Below are 21704 nucleotides of genomic sequence, written 5' to 3'. Positions count from 1 at the left end.
CTAGCTTTTTACATTGATGATGTAAGCCAAACCCAAATCCTCATGCTTGCACAGCATTCTTACCCACTGAGCTCTCTCTCCAGCCCTGACCATCTAACACTATAAAGCAAACACAAAAGGAATTGAGCAACCACTTGCTTGGAGATGGTATCACAAATGTGTAGTCAACATATTTGAGCAAACAGAAGCCAAAAAGCACTTACAGGTTCTTATAAAAGCATTAGAAAACAAAACTTACTAATGACAGTGGAAGTGGTTCATTTTAGAATACAAGGTGCTTCATTTTCCTTAAGTTTAATTTGACAAATCGTTCTTAACATGGGCAGATCGTATACATTAAAGTAAACTTGGAGCGTTTAACATGTACTCTGTGGCTATCAATATAAGTGATCCTAAAACAACCTTTCAGTTTTCAATTGCGTTATTGTGGCAATAAAAAAAATGTGTGGATGCTAGTAAAATAAAAACCTTACACTTACATTATAAAAGCACATGAGAGAGTGCATTTGTTGAAATTTGCATGTGGTTTGAAATATGTTTAAGAATTGAACACAGCCACGTTTTAACTTTTAAACCCTCAGATTCAGAAAGTACCCAACAATTTGCTCTCAGAAACATTATGCTGGGCTTTGAATTTCAAAAAATGAGGGTTTCTTTTCGGATTATTTTATGACCAACCTATAGTCTCCATGCAAGTAAAATTAAAGCTGTCCGACAACTCATAGGCACATCAGTGGCTGTTAAAGAAGTAGAAAATTGTGTAAAAGCATGAAAAGCACTAGGTAATTTTGCAGTTTCATCCCTAAACATAATCGTAAGGATGCCTGCCTTTCAATTCTCTCTCCCTCTTTCTTCTGAAGCATGGCCTTTTTTAGTTCTTGCCCTTTTAAATAGCTTTGCCTACTGGAGCTTTGCTTGTTAATGCACGGGTTGATCTTACCCAGCAGAGAAGGTATTTACAGGGGGTATTTGCTTTTATCTGTATTCACAGAGAATGCTAACAAATTAGAAGAAAGTGCCAGAGAACACCACATACCTTGTCCAGAACACTACAACGGTTTCTGCATGCATGGCAAGTGTGAACACTCCATCAATATGCAGGAGCCATCTTGCAGGTAACATTTTCTCTCTTAAACTTTTAAAGAGCATAAAGTAAAAATGTAGAAACCAGACTTTAAGAGTTAATAGAAGTAGTTCACGTCCTGCTTGAAGAGGGAACAGCAGCAAAATTTCTGTCTCTCCGAGAGAGAGAGAGAGAGAGAGAGAGAGAGAGAGAGAGAGAGAGAGAACCTTCTTCACTCTGTGTATACTTGACATATACTTTAAAGGGCAGGCTCCACTTTTTATTCACCATTCTTTCCTCTGAATGAAGAGTTGTGCTTGGCACTTCTCAGTGTTTCTTGGGTAAGTGAATGCTACTGTGGTAAGGTTATCATTTCCGAAATCCTCCAGACCTTCTATGAAATATCATTAAACATGGCTTTCTTGGGTACTCAGTCTCTTCTTACTGTGGTAAGGTTATCATTTCCAAAATCCTCCAGACCTTCTATGAAATATCATTAAACATGGCTTTCTTGGGTACTCAGTCTCTTCTCTGTAGAGCCTGGTGTCATGAGATGATTGGCCACACCTCAGTTACAAGCTCAGACACAAAGAAATTGTTTGTCTGGCTTTAGTTTATAAATATTTGCTGAGTATTTATGTCTAGAACAAATATTATGTCTGAGATGGCAAATCAAAATGAAAATAGATCTATATTTAAATTAATGTACACTTTTCATTGGAAAGCTGAGGGAGAAACACAATTCATTATGAAGAAAGGCTCACACTGGTTGGGGATTTAGCTCAACGGTAGAGCGCTTGCCTAGCAAGCACAAGGCCCTGGGTTCGGTCCCCAGCTCCGGAAAAAAAAGGCTCACACTAGCTTCATTTCTGCATTTATATCATCTATACCATAATCATTTTTTAAAATTCTCCTTCAAAACTTTATGACCAGCAAATTTAAAAAGTTTGCTATATCTCTCATTCTAATATTTTTTTCAGCATTTCTCCAACATTGGCATACGAAATGCCTAAAACAAACATACTTTTTTGGTACTATGTCATCAAGCAATAAGTAAGCGTATTAGCTTAGGTTTAAAAAAAATAATATCAATAAGTTCTGGGTCACAAGTGAGCAGATGTTGTCCTCCTTCCAGATGTGATGCTGGTTATACTGGTCAACACTGTGAAAAGAAGGACTACAGTGTTCTCTACGTTGTTCCTGGTCCTGTAAGATTCCAGTACGTCTTGATTGCAGCTGTGATTGGAACAATTCAGATTGCTGTCATCTGTGTGGTGGTCCTCTGTATCACAAGGTCAGTAACAGGACTTGGGCATGACCTAAGCTAAGGCAGCACAAGTCCTCCTCTGACCCTGAGTCTGAGTCCCTTGGTGAACTAAGGAGCCATCCCTTCTCCATGAGTCCTAGCTCATCACCATAAGAACATTTGAATAGCCCAGTGGAGAGACAAAGGTTTTCCTCATTGTTTTCCTCATCTTTAGTCTATTATGAGGATTGTTTACGTCCTAAGATTATTTCTCTGTGTAATATATAATGTCAACCTCTGTTTGAAGACTCTTTTCTTCTTTTATCTGCAAAAACCTACTTTTTATTCCAACTATGAACCAGCATATCTACCTACTGGGATCACTACATCAAATGTGAAAATAGATAATACATAGGTCTAATATATAATGTATAGAAATGCTCAAACTCTAGCTCCCATTAATAACATTTATATTCCCAAGTAGAACTTTCAAAATACCATCAGTGTTACCACACTTGGTGTAAACAACAATAGCTTTTTAACTTTAATATGATAAGTTCTCTTCACAATATTTTCAATGGAATGAGAAAGTGCTGTAGTTAATGAAAATCTTTGATATATTTAAGAAACATGTAGTAAATATCAAACTTTAATAGCAAATTCACAGCTCATAAACGGGTAGTTTTTACTTGAACAGGGATGAAATAGAATGAGAATAAAGATTTCATCCAATTTCAACAGGAAATCAAACCATGAGTCCTGAGTAGTGTCTGAGGTTGTTTGAGGAGAGAAACAGAGATTTGTTTGACCTCTTACAAGTGCAGAGATGTGGTAGACAGGGACCTCTTGAGTGTCCAAGCATGTGGTAGACAGGAACAAGACTCTGAACCCAATGCATCCTTCATATCCTCTGACAGCCACAAAGGCCAATGGAGATCCTTTTTAAAAAACTGAATTAATTCTATTTTTTAAAATTCCAGAGGAGCCTTGTAAGGTTTTTATCAAATCCATAAGACATTAAGACTTTGATTCACTCATACTGCATTACAGAAAGTCTCCCAAAATTATTTCTAAAAACTGCAAAATAAGAAGCATTATGAAATTAAAACATAAAGGCAGTAATATATCCTGGTATCTGTATTAAGCTGTCTTCTTTAAAGACAAGTGTGGGGTCTTCTCTTGAAAAACACAAAATATGGCTCATAAATCCTCACCTGGCTGACAGGCATAACGGAAAATTATTATTGGAGCTTGGTGCTACCCTAAGTAAATAGAGTGCATTAACTAGACTAGATGTTTAGATGCCCAGTTAACCACTGGATATATAAAAATAAAGGTAGAGAACATAAAATCAACTCAAAAACAAAATATTTTGAACATATAAAGAAAAGATAGAGAAGAATCTAAATCATAGAAAACTGTACCATACTTTTCTAAGCACACATAGAAAAATAAGACATATTTATAATCATACAATAACAAGTTGATTGCTTTTCATATAGTGAAGAAAGCCCAAATTTCAATACCTCAAACCATGTCTCCAAATTAGCTACTAATCACATTTTTATTCCCATAGATTATTTTAAAATGGAATAAATATATTGACTCTTTTACCAGAAATTGTGCATTTGTGTTATAATTTTGTCATATATTTATATATTCACTTGTGTGCACAAATGCGTGTGTTTACATACATTACAAAACATGAACAGTTACTTCATTCATTCATTGATTCATCATATTTTCATGGTGGAGATCCTGAAATATGAGACATTTTCAGATACTGAGACTACACAGCCAAGTAATGAAGCAAAAATGGTGGCCACCATCTAATGACACAGCTTTGCATTTTACCCTGCTCCTCTGCTCCTAGTTCCTCATGGTTTTGTGTGCTCTTCTGCAGTTGTCTACCATGCTAAGCTCCCAGTTTGAATAAGCTCCATCTGCTATGTTTTCAGAGTATATTGCTTTTTTCTTTACTTTTCATTCCAAAACTAAATAAAATGTATTCTCTATGCTTTAGGGGAAGAAAAAAAAGCACATCAAACGTGTTAGCGTTGTCATTTATGCATTATATAAATACCCTCCTTGTACAACCAAACCATTGAAGTGCTTTCCAGGAAAAGTATACATCTATATATTACACCAGTATCCAGAATAGATTTGTCCCATTCATTCAAAAATAGTGCCAGCTAGGCCCACCTCTGACCTCCAAGATACCCTGCTTTGCTGGTGATGTGTCAAGCCTTGTTTGTCCAGATCTGTTCCAAATTACCCAGGTGCCAGACAACTTACAGAATTATTCCTAGCATAGACCCCCTCATTCACTTCAATTTCTTCTTAATGTCTGTTCTCTGTTCTTTCCTTTCTCTTCTGTCTTACCAATTTCTCCCTGAATTTCTCTCTCTCTCTCTCTCTCTCTCTCTCTCTCTCTCTCTCTCTCTCTCTCTCTCTCTCCCTCCTGCCCTCCCTCCCTCCCCCTCTCTCTCTCTCCCTCCCTCCCCTTCCTCTCTCCTATCTATTCAAATTTTTCCTGTCTACTCAAGAATCTGCCTTCAGAGCAATATCTCATAAAAATGACTATCTAGAGACATGTTCCAAGTGAACCTCTTGTCCCCTTGAAAAGCTGAATTTTCAGCTTTTTTTCCCTCCATCTCTCACTTGCTGAGAGTGTAACTTTCTAGATCTGTGTTTGGTTTTTAACAGATATATAAGCAACTACACAAAAATACACTCAGATCTACTGTGTATGTGTGTCTGTGTGTATGTATGCTCGTTCACATATTCTCCCCTCTGTCACCCTTAGTGAAGTAGAATTTTGTTAGCTTTATATTTCTCTTGCTTCCATCAGTAAAGAAATCTCTTACTATAATAGAAAATACTAGATCAGAGATTTTCAATTAATGTGACTGAACACTAGATTTTTGTGCAAGAAACATAATTGGTGCCAATTTGTATCTCTAGCTTTATAACATTAAGGCAAAGCAATGATATTAGGCTAAATCAAAGCAATATTCTTTCGCACTTGCATTCGGGTATTGTCCATTGGTTTGTTCTGCTGTGATAGAATCTTAACTCATAACACTGAAATGTCAATATAGCATTCATTGTTAAGACTTTTAGACATAAAGTTGTAGAAGATCTTTAAAGCTGCAATGAGCTTGCGACTTGCTTGGTTGCCTTGTGTTGTATCACACAATATAATGAACAGACTTAAAGAATGAACAGTGAATGGGGGCAAAGCAAGAATATTTCTCTTCAACTACTGCTCTGTTCTTCAGTTCTTGACAGAAGCCTAAAAACAACTACAAGGAGAAGGATAATAATAATAATAATAATAATAATAATAATAATAACATATACAAGTAATCAGATTCTACCTGTAATCAGTTTTTGCTTCATCTAGAGCTTCACTCTTTGATTATAGGAGCAAACTTTAGGTCATTACAGTAGACTAAGATCTGTAAACTTTCCAACCTTCTAGGAAATGTCCCAGAAGCAACAGAATTCACAGACAGAAGCAAAATACAGGGCACTACAGTTCAGACAACACAACAAGAGCATCCACACGGTTAATCTAGAGGGAGCATGTTTCCCAGTGGCCGGACAACCGACAGCTTGGACTACACAATACAGTATTAGAGACAAAAGAATAAGACGAGATCTACACATGTTGCCTTGCGTTTGTGGTAATCTACGCCAATGAAAACATGTACTACAACTATATTTGATTATGTATGGATATATTTGAAATAGTATACATTGTCTTGATGTTTTTCTGTAATGTAAATAAACTATTTATATCACACAATATAGTTTTTTCTTTCCCATGTATTTGTTATATATAATAAATACTCAGTGATGAGAAAAAAATGGCTTTCTTAAACTTGCAGTAATTCATAGCTGTAGACACAGTTTAACTGTCACAGGCTATGCAGACAGCAATATTTCATCCCTCTGTGCATCTTCAGACAATACATTAGTTTGCACAGGAATCTGTAGCTAGCTTTTGAGTGATTCCGAGATCAAAGGATATACTGGTTATTGGCAAAGAGGAAAAAATAATTTAGTTTATTGAGGAAGCATAAGATATGTCATTGCCTTGGATCATCTCTGTTTCATCTACTTTCCTCCCTGTCTTTCACTGCCATTCCCAGGACAGAAAACTCTCTGGCATAAAAGCTACAGAAGAGAAGAAGGGAAGGAGGGAATGAGGGAAGAAGGGAAGTGTTTTGTAGCTCAAAATAAAATGCAAAAAGGATACTTGTCTTTACTGAAAAGCAACATAACTATCTTAGTTAAATACATCTACCCTGGGTGTTCTGAGAAAGCTATCTGTTAGGTGTATAAACAGTGGTCAAACCTATTTTGTATTTGTTTCTGCAAGCAGGAATAAGAGCTAAGAGAACATTGTAACTGTGTCAATAAGTATGAGTCCAAACTGTGGCTTCTTAGAAGACCCTTGCTGTGTTTATATCTTATTTGAAAAGAAGTTAGACTAGCAAACAAATGCCCCAAGAACAGTTTTATGGCCCAAAGAGTACTGTTATTCGAAACTGAAATACAAAAAGACAATGTTTTTATGACAATGGAGAAATACGTTTTAAGCATATTTACAGAAGGAAGAAAATCCCTGAGAATCTAAGGGACTTTCATGAGCGCTGTTGTTAACTCCTATGGGATCTGAGCAGACAGGTATGAATGGTCAATTTGCTTCGGGAAAGTAAATTGGGAAAATTCTCAAGGAATAAGATGAAATACCAAATTAAGTAATTTATTATAGTTTACCTTTGAGTAGTTCCTGTGGCACATATGGGTGATTTAAATAAAGCTTTATTTGTCTTCCTCAAATGACTTCTTCATGGACTAAAAGAAATGGCATCCCCTCCTTTGTTACGAACCAAAAAAACACATAGCAAATCAAAATGTTCTGGATATAAAATATTCTATGAAAAAATAAGAGTCTGAGGTGAAATTTAAACTACCTGTTAATGTATAATAAAGCTGACAATCTACATAAGACTTAGGACTTTGAAAACTGTGTTTTTCTAAATTAAGTCATAAATTTGAAAAGTGTGACATTATTGACATAACCATCATGAAAGTGTTTCTATGAATCACTCTCTTGATAGATATATATATATATAACAAATCCCTGCTAATCTGTGTATGTAATTTGTTTAACATGCACAGAGATGTAAGTGGGCCCTAGTATTCTTTGTATGATAATAGCTGTAGCAAATAAACCCTTCCTTCTCCCCAATGAAGAGGGAAAAAATGTACTATTCATAGTGAGGCATAAGCTTAAAGGAACAATTCCACTGACCTTTGCTTACAAAAATATGAAATGGCTGATTTTGTTCCATGTTTATTTGTCACTAAATTTAAACTTTTATCAAGGGTCATGAAGCTAAGTGTTGAGAGAGTCTTTGCTACTTTTCTGCCCATATCTATGCTGACCTACACCATGAAAAAAAACTACTTTTAAACCTTGGACTTTGAATCCTAAGTGAGCATTTGCTGTATGCGAGGTGCTAGTTTTAGTTCCCAGGGACAAATAGAACTTGGGGTCCCATCCACAAGACTCTCAATCCAGCAGGGAAGGAATCATCTGGCCTCTGCTAACATATCTCTCACCTTACAGTTTCATTCCTGGACTATTGCAATCATCTAAACAATTCTTCCTCACACTGAGCTAAAAGCCACTTCTCTGCTCATCTCACTTTGCTGTTGCTCCTCTCCAGGACAAAGGATCAATGGTTGGTATTTAACATAGAAAGACAGAAATCATGCTTTCTTATTTCACTCCCGAATTCTGCCATTGTTTTCTTCTCCAAGCAAACATTCCTAATGTCTTTTTCTGCTTTTCATGTGACTTAGTCCCCACATTCTCCTGGCATCTGTCATTTTCTCCTGACTTTACTGAGACTCCACTTGGCCAATAGACTTTGAAGTGGGGTGTTTACATGGCATAGTTTAATAAAGTGTGAGCTGACCGGTCCAATATACAGAAATTGCAGAAAGCAAATTCTAAGAAACATATTCCCTACTTTGCTCAGCTCCCCCTGTGCCCATAGCAAATCCCTGAGCAAATCATTTTACATCTTAGAACTGAATTCTGTCATCTCTAGGCCACTCAGTCACCTTAAGTCTAAGCTTGTACATGTTCAGAAAAAAAAAGACACTACATTTTTATTATTGCTGTCAGAGACACATTAACTCCTATGGCTGTTTACTATAAACATAGATTCTGATTGCTTTTAAATAAACATCTAAAAATACATTTCACTTATTCAATATATACTTACAACACATTCTATCTTTACTGGGAGTCACCAATTATCAGCCCTGTGCTAGGCTGTGAGGTGATATTGAAAAGTATCAAAAGAAACTAAATTCCTACCTGAAAGAAACTGTCAGTTATTCCTGGTTCCTTGAATTAGAGTTCTCAAAGACCCAAGAGGAGGTTTAGTGGTGAATGAGAAATGACACAGGAAGTTAGCAGAGGCTGCACCACCAGCCAGTTCCAAGTGCATGGGACTCATGATGGTCCTTCACACAGAGTGGATTCCCTCTCCACACATGTTCTGGTGTCTCATTTCTGCCGTTTTGTATTCTTCACACCATCTACATCCCCTGGTCTTCACAATGCTCAGAGAAAGTAACAGATTCTCAAAGAAGCCTCTATTCCAATTGCCAGCCTCCTGATTCTGGTCTGAGAGTTCCTATGTTGTACCCCATTTATTTACAAAAGTCAATCTTTCTCTTAGCCTGAAAGCAATGTGAATCTAAAGTTCCACAGCTTGCTACTGTCTTCTACTTAGTCTACAAACGTTTACTAGGTGGGTATACTCTACCTTACACTGTTCTTGGCCTGTGGTGTAGAAGGGGTAGGAACAGGTCTCTGATTCCAGAGGAGGTAAAGGTGATAGACAAGGATTTGTCAAGCCATAAAATCAAAAAAAAATTAAGTTCTGGTCAAAGAATTAAAAACACAGTGGAATATTTCAGGGTACCATCATAATTAGTAAGAGTGTAGCTTCAAAGTAAGTGTAATATTGAAATTTTAGCCTCTGAAATGAGGCAGATGTGGGTCCCAACTTAAGGCTACTTCATTATCAAGTTAAGCATAGACAGTTTGCCTGAGTTACCTTTGCCTCCTATTTAAAACAGAGAGAGCAGAATCTCCACACAAACAATGTGACTACTCTGAGAAATAAAACAGCAGTCAGTGTTGGGGCTTGAAACACTCAAAAGCACAAAGTAAAATGGAAATAGATGGAAATACTTCAATAAATATTTATGGTAACAGTATCATAAATAAATATATCAGTGGAGTGATGCATGATGGGAATTATATAGTCAGAGTTAGCCAGAGTCCAGCAATCATAGTCACTCAAAGGAATATTTCTTTTGTCTTTGGAGACAAGAATCCTGGTTTCAGTTCTTGGAAATGAAGGCTATATAGAAGTCAAATGTCAAAAACAGTCAAACTCATCTAATTAGCCCCAAATTCATCCATTAGTATCATGTCTGAAAGGGGGCATCATTCTTTTCCTTTAAAATCCTAATAGTGCACATAGCATTGGACCCCTGTGCTTTCCGATGAGAGATGAGTCGGTATCGCTGAGACTCGGCAGCCCACAGTCTCTTTGAGTGGATCCTCGAGGAGAAGCCAGTGCAGACTACTGAACTCTGCCAAAGCTTATCGCAAAGTCACATTAGACTCTGCTAACATTTGTCCTCAGATGCTGTTTCCCTTTGGCCAAGCCGGGCTGCACCTGTATAGACCACTATTCCTCAATTACAGCAGACATTTCACTTACATAATTAATCATCTGGATATCAATAATGAAAGCGTCTTCATTGAGTTAATTGATATCTCTAGATGAGCGTCCACAGGAAGCGCCCATAAAAGATAGAGGAAGGATGAAGGGTTATATGAAGTAATGGGATTAGTTTTATAACCAGCCCATAAATCAGACTGTCTATGGTCCCTTGAAATCAGTATCAGGACCATATATAAGATGTGCTGCCAATCCAGTCTCACTATCATTGCTTTATTGGTTTACCTGCTCCAGGGATCCAACCTTGGTGAAGCTCCACAAAGGCTAAATGGGCTAATTTGAGTATCCTGTATACTTTTAACCTTTCAGTTGGTTGTCATCATTAATCTTCCATCAGGTAAGAAGTGATAAAATTAGTTTTTGCCTTTACTTTTCTAATCCAGGCCAGGCAAAAACTTAGATGAGTTGCTCAAAGCAAAATCAGTTGTTGTGGGAGGAAGGAACCAGGAATAGGGCCAGGCTTGTGTGCTAGACTAAAACTTCTGCCTTCCTGATACATTAAAGACACTGGCTCTATAGGAGGCTTGGGCAAAGTAACCACCCCGTGAAAGTAGCTCTCAAAAACCCCACAATCAAATCTATTCTTTGGGGTGTATTTTGAGATGGCTCCATGTGATTCCTCCGTATGAATGTCTCCTCTTGCTGGACTTACTCTCATTCTCAGAATGCTAACCACCTCTCTTTTCTTCACTTCTGGATACATCCTTTTTTAGGTACAACCCCTCATTGCCCAGTCCAGCTAGTGCTCCTCCATGGGCTTAGACCTTGGAAATAAGAGTCTTTCATATGAGTCCAGCTTTTCATGAAAAGCGCAAAGTACAGAGCAATGTCCCATATGGTCCTCAGTGAATATCAGATTATTAATAAACATACTAAAAATTATGTTTGATTAATGTTTAAGATTAGAATATGTAGGTAAACCTAAATGAAAGGTAATCATACCAAGACCAAGAGAAAACATCATTGTACTTGTGGACATCATTTCTGATCATTTTTATGGATGTGTATTCAAACATGAACAGAATATAAAACTAAATTAAATTAAAATAGAGCAGGCTTGGGAAAATAGCTCAGGCAGTAAAGTGCTTGCTGCCCAGGCTTTAGGACCTGAGTCCGATGCCTAGAGAACACATAAAAAGACCCAGATATGGTGGTAAGTACTTTTAATTGAAGAGCTGGAAATTAGGGATGGACAGATCCCCAGGTTGTACTGGTCACCCAGCTTATCCCACTTGGTGAGTTTCAGGTCACTGAGAGACCATGTCTCCACAATAATAAAAAAGGTGAATAGCACCTGAGGTACAGTACCCCAACCCCCAAGAAGGACGTCTGCACACACATGGGCGCACATGTGTGTGCACACATACAAGAAGACATGCACATACATGAACATATACACAAAAAATATTACTTAAATAAAGGAATATACAAATACCAGCCACTCCTTGACCAAGCTGAAGTCCCCTAATAGAAAAAGATATTGAACGCCACTGAACAAACTGGTCTAATAAAGATGTTTTATTCTACTACTAAAATGTTATGCCACATGCTATTTTAACAAGTCTGTTTATAGGAGCAAAGATTAAGATAAAACACTTTGGCAAGCAGGGAACACACTTCCCTCCTCACTGACTAAAGCGTGATCTTAAAAGCCATTTCATTTATTCACATCCATGGCCCCCAAACCGATGGCATTTCATGGAAGGAATTACAGCATAAAGATAAGATCTGGGTGGAACAGTAGTGTGATGGGAAACTGAGGGAGACAGGCATATCAAACCGCTAGTGAGCAGGAAGGGGGCAGTTTTAAAAGAGACCACTGATTCATACAGTCCTTCCAGAAGAACGGAGACTGAAGCATTTTATCGGGGTTTCTGGAGTGTGGAGTGGCAGTCAGAACACAGGGAGCACAAGGGACACCCAGAGGCTGGAATGGCTAAGCCACTACACCCTGAGCTTGCAGGCAGAAGACCTGGCTTGGCAAGCCGGGCAAGAATGAGGCCACAACGCAAGTCCCTGGAATAAATGCTCAGGCTTCTAGTGAGGATGGTGTATTTAAAGTAAGCAGTCCATCTGCATATTTTTGTCCTCACCAATCTCAACCTTGAGATATGTAGATAGGATGCTTTATATTCTGCGGAGCAACCTTGTCCCAAAGCCCTAGATCAGCTGCCTAGAGAGAGAATAGAGGAACAGTGAGGGCCCTGCCCCGGAGGCCAGCTTCTCTCTCACGGCTGTGCAGGAGTGGTAGCAATCACAAACACAGACTGCAGAATGCTATCTAATCTGCCTGCACTTGGAAAACAAAGTCCTAGGATCATAAAGCAATCCTGAGTCGCATTAGAAAAGACAAGCTAAAAAAGGAAACAGACTACTCTTTACTTCCAGAAGACAAATCCATCTGCAGTCTGCCTGGGGATATATGAGTTAGGACTGCCAAGCAGAGCAAGCCATTGGAAAGTACTGTTAGGGTTTGAAAAGATGACTAGAAAGAGAGAAATGACTGTTCTACAAGTGGAGGTTAAAAGAGAAATGGAAAGGAAAGCCCTGATTGTGTACCTTCAGCCTTCCTGGAGGCAGGTAGCTTTATCCTTCACAGGGCAGTGCCAAGCAGAGCTGGGTGATTTCTAATCAAGCTCCCAGACCAAAGAGTGAGTCTTGTAAACAGCCAGCCCAGCGATGTTGCTGACTTCCCCCCAGAAGGCTGAGAATCTGCTGCGCCAGTATTCACATAATAACATTATATTTCACTTTTAAATAAGATGTACATGACTGTGCACTTGTGCCCAATTACAGTAATGCATGATTTACATAAATTAACTCTCCTGCTTAATTACAGTCATACAGGGATTGGGGGATAGGCTTGTACTTAGTGATCAGGACACGCTTTGGCATTTAGCCTTGCCATGACATGTGTTGGTCATAATCAAAAGGAACTCTTCAAGCACTGGGTCTTGACCATTGATCATTCTTTCTTTTGGCATTATGTGTAAACTGAGTCACTGGTCTCAGGGGCTCAGTTCTGAAATGTGATTGTGTAAGCTGAGTTGTTTTGTAGCAAGGAAGGATCTAGATTTCAGAAGTTTTCTGTTCAGGGTAGACTTTAAGCCTCTGGGTAAAGAATCTCAAAGAGACAAAGAATGAGCTCCGAGCTCACTAGGGCAGCGAGGAGGAAACACTTTCTTTAAAGGGCATCTGTCGCTGCTCTGACACCAGCGTGAAAGCCACTGCTGCTTCTCTCATCTCATTTCTGTCATTTTTTTCTATGTCCTCTTGATTTTTTTGCTATGAACATGAATATAATATTTTTCTGAGAAAGACATCCAATTACATGTTAAGAAAAAACTGAAAGTGAAGTTTTCTATAGCCCTCACCAAAAGATTTTTGTTTGTTTTCTTTTCTGTTTTGTGGTGTTGGGCTTTTTTTTTTTTTTCTCCCTTCTACCCTGGCCAGACCAGCTGGCAGGAGTGGAGTTGAAGAAAATCATTGAGCTGGCAGAATAAGAAAATGATTGAAGGCAACAGACACTGAGGCTTCGTCATTATCAGTTCAGTAGGAACGAGTAAATGCTTCTCAGGAAAACTGCACAAAAACACTTCAAGGAGCTCAAATGCACATTGTGCTGGCTGACCACAAAAGATGGCAATTTCATTTTACCACTCGCTCAGTCCTTTCTCGCGCAGTACACAGAGATCTGAGTAACTAAAGACAGGGTTTTCAAGGGAAAAGTGAAAGACAAGGTGTCCATTGAGCATCTAGGGAAAGTGGGGAAGAGAGTGATCTACTCCAAGCAGATGGCATTGGGAAAAAAGACGACAGATCAAATCAGAAAAGGGGATCTTATTGTCAATGCATTGAAAACAGAGAATCCCTCTCCTGAGGCTGGTCACTCACCTCTGTAGCTCTCCTTCTAGACTACAATCAACTCCCTGCCAAACACTCTGGAAAGACATTAATGGAAGACCATTCAGTGTGATTTGCATTTGATATATGAAGCATGGTCTAGGGAACAAAGTCATTTTCCTTCATAATTCTTACCATTTATTCTGCACTAAACATAATGTGCAGAGGCACGTTCAGGCCTGACTTCCCCAAGGTGTCTCTGAGGAAGATTGCCCAAGATTTCTTTAGACAGTCTAGAGATAACATGAAGCCACTGGGGGATTAGGAGAAAATCCTTCCACTACTCTGTGTCTTACTTCCTTCTATTCATCCTTACAGATTTCTCTGTCAAACTGCAGAAATCCAGTGTTTGATTCTTGTTGGTCTGCTTTGCTTCTTTTAAACCAAGGCTTTTCTCTTCTCTTACCTGGCTACCTCCATGTCTCTAGCTGCTCCCTATTCTGCCTAGGGCTATGACACCCTTTCTTTAAAATGCTCAAATTGACCTTGAATGTTCTATTCTTTGATCCTTCATGGAGCTGTTCCTTCACAATACCAAATGCCTTAAAAGTTCAAACTTAAAGAGTGGTCAGACTCAAAGGAACACTGCTGGATTGGAGAGTAAATAGACAAATCAAAACCCTTCCCCTGTGACAGTCAGGACCCTTCGCTGAGCTTAGAAGTAGTGCAATGAGCTATCCCTGTCCTGGCTTCATTTCTGTGGCTGTGAGGAAATATCTGACAAGCAGCAACTGAGGATAGGCGGGATTTATTCAGATTATAATTTCATGTTATGGTCCAGCGTTTCAGGAACATCAAGGCAGGAACTCAAGCAGCCGGCCAGATCACATCCACAGTCAGGAACAAACAGAAGAGAAGGGCAGCTTGGTTGTCAGGCTGTGCATACTCAGCTAGCATTCTTCATTCTTAGAGAGTTCAAGCCCCAACCCATGAACTGATGCTACCTGGATTCTGCCTGGATCATCTCTCCTCGGTTAAGCAACGGCCCAAAGACACTAGAATAATCCAACTCGGCCTAAGTAGTCCCCCATCAGCACTCTACCCAAGTAATTTTAGGATGTGACAAGTCTCTGGCTTGGTCTTACTAGTCATCCTGGAGAATTTTAAGAAATTGTTACCACAGCTTATGGATTACAATAGTGTATTATACACAAAAAATTGCAATTTGTGAATAGAGAAAAACTAAAGAACCACAAGCATTTATTCCTGCTCATCTTTTTAAGAGACAGGAATCATTTGGGTCTCTCTATGAAGATTCTTTCACTTATTTTTTAAAGGGAGTCTTTGATTTATCTTATAACTATCAGTTTCATGATAATATCATTGGAAATTAACAAACAACTTACCCAGTGTCAGATCTAGGAGAAGGCGATGTCAACATTTGAATCCAGATCAAGCTAAAAATATATTTTGTTCCACTGTGTCGTTTTCCTTGCCTATGAAGACGAGGGTGTCCCTCATAGCTACCTGTAAAGCAAGTAAGGGCTTACCTGAGTGGCGCTGCTGTTGCTCTGACGATTTTCATGTCTTGCTATGGAAACTATCCTGAGAGATAGCCTATCTAACATACACTGCTACGGGATCTTTGGTTTGTACCTTTCTTTTCTCACCTCCTGCTCATAACCCAAATCTGAATAATCTTAGCATTATGAACTCTTTCTAGCTTAAGTACAGGTGCCGAGAGCCAGAGTTGAAGAAGACAATTTTGCACATCCAAAGTGATAATGTCCCAGGCATGATCTTGTTCACATTCATATTTACCTTTTTCCTGTCTCTTTCCAACTTTACTTAAAGAAGTGTTCACCTTCCTAAGATCTAGAAGTCTGTCTTGTTATAACCTAGTTGGTAGGACTCCAATTAGTGTTTGATGAATGCATGAGTGAGTAAGTAAAAAAAGGATGGAAGGAAGGAAGGGAGGAAGGAAAGAAGGAAGGGAGGAAGGGAGGAAGGGAGGAAGGGAGGAAGGGAGGGAGGAAGGAAGGAAGGGAGGAAGGAAGGGAGGAAGGGAGGAAGGGAGGGAGGAAGGGAGGAAGGGAGGAAGGGAGGGAGGGAGGGAGGAAGGGAGGAAGGATGGAAGGAAGGAAGGAAGGAAGGAAGGAAGGAAGGAAGGAAGGAAGGAAGGAAGAAGGAAGGAAACCAAAGTCATTCTTGACCTTCTACCAAAGATGCTAGAGAAATTGTTCTATACATATGATAACCACCCTCCAATAGTGCTCAGCATCAGAAACTGAAGATGTTTTCATTTTGAAAGTTAGTCCTCAGAAAGATGCCCTTAAAGTGCACACTGAGTGTAGAGAGTCTTTAAGGGGTTAAGCATTCTTTTTCCTTTCCTTTTTCTTTATTCTGATCTTGCATCAAGCTGACTAGCTTCCAGGTGGCTCCCTGGTGGGGCAAAGGGTAAGGAGCTGGCGTGCTATAAATTATAGTGATTACAACATGACAGCAGGCCCCCAGCTGAGGTCTGGAACTCCCTGCTTGGAGAGCATTCAAGGACATTCAGTCAGTCTCCTGAAGGTTTAGGAGCTCAAATGGCTTTCTCAACTCCCCAGGCCTTTTAACTTCTATAATTCTGACACTTGTTGGATGCATTTTATCTCCCAATCAGTTTAATTAGGAGACGTCAGATTAAAAAATGATCTGCTGCTTCTGAAAGGCACTTGAACCACAAGACACATTTACAAAACTGTTATCTTTCCTTGTCTCTCATTCCATCCCTCCAGCACCCATTACAGACAGGGTGAAGAAACGGGGCTTTGTGAAACACCAGTTGCCAAAGAAAGAAAAAAGGACAGCACAGTAGAGCTCATGCGGGAAGCAGTGTGGCAAGTGTCAGACGTAAAGCTTTTGAGAAGTCATGATGAGAATAAATATGCCTTATTTTCCATCAGTATTTCTTGCTTTGGGGTTTTTTCTTTTCTAAAAAGAAAGAACAGCTTTTTAACTGGCTCTAGGAATCAGAGAGCAGAAAATGGCAAAAGGTGGACTGAGGTATAGGCTAAAACTGAAGCATACATGGAGTTTGGCAGCAAGGAGGGAGCAGGGGTACCCCAGGCTCGAGTCTGAGGTTCCGGTTCTGTCAATAAACATCCATTTGAAAGGATATGATAAAAATACCTTAGCCACCAAAGATCAGGATTTTCAAAACTACCAAGGTAAAAACTGTAAAATGACCCTTTCCGTGGGGGCAGCTACAAATGAAAGAACTGTTTTCTGAATAAATTCCCTCAGCTGTGGCAAGCACAACTCCAAGACAACAGGTAGCATTGGACTTCACCTTCCACGATTTTCAGGCCAGGTGGAGGAGCTGAGAGGGGAGCTGAGGAAAAGCTATTTGCAAAGTCATTTTATCATACTATAGTGCAGCGCTTTAAATTTTCAGATAAAAAGAAATGGCTTGGCAAATCAGTCAGATCATATGTAAGGGGCGGGGGTTGGGGGGACAGCCCTATAAAACGCTAGAGGAGACTAAACAGGTTTTAACGGCAGATACTGTTATTATATGTTTGTCTATTTACTATTAAAATTTCATTAATTTTTTCTTGCTTGGTTTAAAGAAAGCAGAGTAGACGTGCCAGCGGTGTTTAATTGTGCTGTATCTGCTGTCTCTATTGAGCCCATTCAAATCTGTCTTGAGTCCAATGAACTACTCCAGAAAGAGGCTATGAGAACTAAACTATATTAAGAACAACAAATTCAGTGCGAGGACACCCTTAGCTAACTATAAAGGGATTTCCCAACTCTATGACCTTCCACATTGAGTACTTGGGACCCTAGCAGGAAGCAAGCCATGCACTTTCAATTTCTGGGTAGACATGGTTATACAAACAAACTGTAAGATCTCTAACACCAAGCAACTTGGTCTATTAGTGGCTGGTTCACTCTGTTGCTGTGGAATACACTGTGATTTTCCAGTTACATTAAAATCTCAGAATAAATAATTTTAATAAGTTGTGGAAATCCATCTTATTTTTTCCAGTTAATGTTTTGAAGCTTGGGTAAAAGGAAACTTAAGGAAATGAATAAGAGATGCTGATGAGTCAATGACATACACATGTGCGTGCATGCGTCCATGCATGCGCACACGCATCCACACACAAAATCCATAATGTTACTTTGTTTCTTTTCAATCTAAATTATATCTAAGCTATTGTATAAAATCAAGACACCCACAAGGCAGGGAGATACTGAAGAAGTATACATCTTTACCAAGATGAGCAGCATCTTGGTAAAATGGTTGTTCTGTGGGCCATTTCAGAAGTCTTGTCCAAGCAGTGGGAGACCCTGAGACACTATGGATTTCAGATGTGCTGAAATCGTGTCAGTAGAGCATTCTGGTAGGGAAAAAGAGTTCTGTGTAGAGCATAATTTGCCTTGTTTTGCCCAGTGTTTCAGAATTAGTGACACATCCTTATGGCTTTCTAGTCATAATCTAGTCTAGGAAACAAAGAGATCAAAGCCTTGTATGATAGGGACAAAGACAAAGACAAACTGACAAAGGTCTCGTGTCTCATTAAAGGGCCTGACATCTTCAGCAGGATGAGACTTGCTGACCATCATGTTGTGCTGTTGAAAGAGGAGAAAAGAATGAAATGAAGAGCCCACTCTAAGGAGTCCTGTCTCCAGAACCAGTTGTAGTACCTGTATACTTCTTCAGTATCTCCCTGCCTTGTGGGTGTCTTGATTTTATACAATAGCTTAGATATAATTTAGATTGAAAAGAAACAAAATAACATTATGGATTTTGTGTGTGGGTGCGTGCGCGCATGCATGGACGCGTGCACGAATGTGTGTATGTCATTGACCCATCAGGCCTTGCAGATGTTAAAATGCTTGGTTGGCTCACATCTCTATAAACGCCTCTTGAAAGTCAAATTAAACTCCCCAAATTGAAAAACTGCAAAGCTAAAACAACAAATGAAGTCCAGTGCCTGTGCTCAATAGGAGTAAATAAAAAAATTTCAAGAAGGTTATATCAGATTTTTAACTTCCCTATCATTATTAATTTAATTTCCAGTCATTATGATAATACCAAGCATTTAGAATGCATTTGGTGTTTATGTAAATGAAATTACTCCTCAAAATTACAATTTCAGATTAATATGCTATTAAAAATGTCACCCGAAAGTGCTTTTATTATTTTGCCAGTGAAATGAACGTTCCCTGTTTCTTTGTATAAGTGAAATTTCAGCATTAAAGAAAATCTTCCTTAGATTTTGAAAACAGTATTGTTTCTGTTTAAGAATTCTCCTTATGCTACATTAGTGCCGTGTTCTTTGACAGCATAAAATATGCAAATATAGCCTTTTAATGGTGATTTTTCATTTTGTTGCTGTCGTTTAACTCAGAAGCAAGCGATGCTGTTGCTGCTTATCACTTACAACAGTGAAGGCACTGAATTGATGTTTATGTTCAGAACAGAGCAGTTGACACAGAAACAAATACATTTAAAATACCATCTGTGCTACACTGGCTTCTTCCTCAAAGGATAATAGAGTTGTTGAAAGTCAGCCTTGGAGAGATGCTTGGAATAGTGGGGCAGAGGAGACCTGCCACTTCGTAAGAAACACGAGCAGCTGAGGTTCGCTCCATTTGGACACTGGTCACAGGAAAGAGAAGTAGGGAAAAGGGAGAGAGCATATGTGAAAACCACAGCTTCCTAGGAATCTCCACATCTGACAGAGGAGCTGCCACCCCGCTTTCTGCACCTCCATCACCCAGATTGCCCGTTTGGCTCCCTGCCTCACTGTCCACCTCTCCTTGCTACCTCTCCATGATACACATCACTCCATCTGTTACTGGTTTCCCAACCTGACGCTCAGGAACCCTCTAAATGCTGCGTGCTGAATTACGTAGGAGGAGCATCTCTCGTGGCTGTTGGAACTCATAGAGGCAGACAGCTGGGTGGGAGGATAGTTGGATGGCAGAGCTTTGCTCCCGACACATGCCGTGCCTAGCAAGGCTGGCTCTCCGGAGGGAGCTGGCGTCTGAGATGAGGAGATGCTAGAAAATAGAATGCAAGAAGCCTTCTACCATTCTGTACCAATGAGAAACGGAAGAGGGGGGAAGAGGACCCATTAATGTAGTAGGTAGAGTTTTGTATTGTATGATATTTTTCTCTTAGCTTACCTGAGGTAAATGATGCTACGCACGCTCCCAGTGCAGAGATCCTCACATTCAAACTCCGTAGGTAGGAAAATGAGGCTTCTTTGTGGTCTTCTCCACACTAACATTCTAATGTAGTTAATCAGCATTCGTAGACCTATTGGCAGGGGATGATAATCATTATACTACTTAACATTAATTGCACACCTGTTTGCTGTGCATGTGACTGCTGTTAGCAGCTATACGTGCTTGCTCTGCTGAAAAACTTCCCCATTGCCCTCAAAGCCACTCCCTGCAATCCATACCCTGCCCCGAGGCCTCCCTGTGGTTTTGGAGGTTGACTGCTCTGGACTGCTCTTAAGTAGGCTCCTCTAATGTATATTTCACCTCCAGTATAGTGCTAAGAGATAAAAACCAAGCACGGACATTCCTCTAGCCCTGCCCTGTCATGGCAGGTTGGCTGTGCCCTGTCAAACATTTGACCAATGACAGATATTTTACTGGTCTCCCTTGTCTCTTGATATGGTAAATCTTCTCCACGTCAGCCGCTGGTCTATCTCTTTCACATTGCCTTTCCCTCGGAAAGCATCCCCTTTATTAATCCTACCAATCACTCCACCCTGTGTGTGCCATCTACTCCACCAGATGTGTTCGCAGATGTGGAAATTACGATATGAAATTACAACTTGCACGCTGCATAAACACGAGGGCCAGCGTAGAAACTCATTTTTTTTTTAAACTCAATACAACTCTCCTGCATGCCCAGGCTAATCAGTTCTAACTTCATAACTTCATAACCACCATGAAACTCAAACTCTTTCCTAGGCTACAGTGGTTCCATCATATTAAAAGGATTTGCATAGTTTTAGATAACAAAATAATTCAAGTTTCACCTACAACAAAAAGAGAAGGAATCTAAGGTTGTGGCGGGGAGCATAAGAAGCTTCATGGTCCCACCTTCCTACTACTAACGCTCTGTGTCAGCCTGCCTCTGACTGTTGGTACACACAATGATTTCAGATGAATGAAACATGTCAAGACTGGCTTTAAAAATTGTGGCCGTGCATCAGTTCTGCTGAGAAAAGTCACAAGCCAGTGACATGAAATAGTTCGTGATGCAAGAACTGAGACCTCTCAATAGTCACACAGTTAGTTTGAAAGTAGATCCTTCTCCCGTCGACTCTTAGATAACGGCAGTCCCGGCCAATACATTGACCATCACCTGGGACAAACATTAAGCTGGAACCTCCCAAGTAAGTAATCTGAAGACTCTTGACCCATAAAAATTATGACTTAATCAATATTCATTGTTTCACCAAATAGGTTTTAGAATAATATACTAAATAACAACAGAGAACTTACATAGAACTGGACTCTGACGTCCATTATAGAGTAATAGAGTCTTAAGGATGAATCCTCTGGGTGGGTTCTGAGCTCTTTGAGTCTTATAAGGAAGCTGCAGCATGGAAATAATGAACACCTACTTTGTTCCGGACACACTCTGACTCTCATCCTGTCCTATAGCAAAGCAGCGGCTGGACCA

General features: G+C 39.6%; 1 protein-coding gene and 1 long non-coding RNA gene across 2 annotated transcripts in view; one reads left to right on the top strand and one right to left on the bottom strand.

Moving 5' to 3' along the window:
- The window catches only part of Tmeff2 (transmembrane protein with EGF-like and two follistatin-like domains 2), a 287043-nt gene extending 279729 nt beyond the window's left edge, over window positions 1-7314 (top strand). Inside the window, exons 8-10 of the mRNA NM_001394330.1 lie at window positions 992-1115; window positions 2199-2357; window positions 5794-7314. Coding sequence (NP_001381259.1) covers window positions 992-1115; window positions 2199-2357; window positions 5794-5890 — 380 coding nt within the window. The 3' untranslated portion in view covers window positions 5891-7314. The remainder of the gene's footprint in view (window positions 1-991; window positions 1116-2198; window positions 2358-5793) is intronic.
- The window catches only part of LOC148003723 (uncharacterized), a 68177-nt gene that overhangs the window by 26768 nt on the left and 19705 nt on the right, over window positions 1-21704 (bottom strand). The window contains exons 4-5 of the long non-coding RNA XR_015629550.1: window positions 20186-20318; window positions 15406-15526 (exon numbers count right to left, since the gene is read on the bottom strand). This is a non-coding gene — a long non-coding RNA (uncharacterized LOC148003723). The remainder of the gene's footprint in view (window positions 1-15405; window positions 15527-20185; window positions 20319-21704) is intronic.

The sequence above is a fragment of the Rattus norvegicus genome, chromosome 9 (assembly GCF_021556685.1).
Source record: "Rattus norvegicus strain SHRSP/BbbUtx chromosome 9, alternate assembly SHRSP_T2T, whole genome shotgun sequence".
Lineage (NCBI taxonomy): Eukaryota > Metazoa > Chordata > Mammalia > Rodentia > Muridae > Rattus > Rattus norvegicus.
This window is presented reverse-complemented; position numbering and strand designations above follow the sequence as displayed.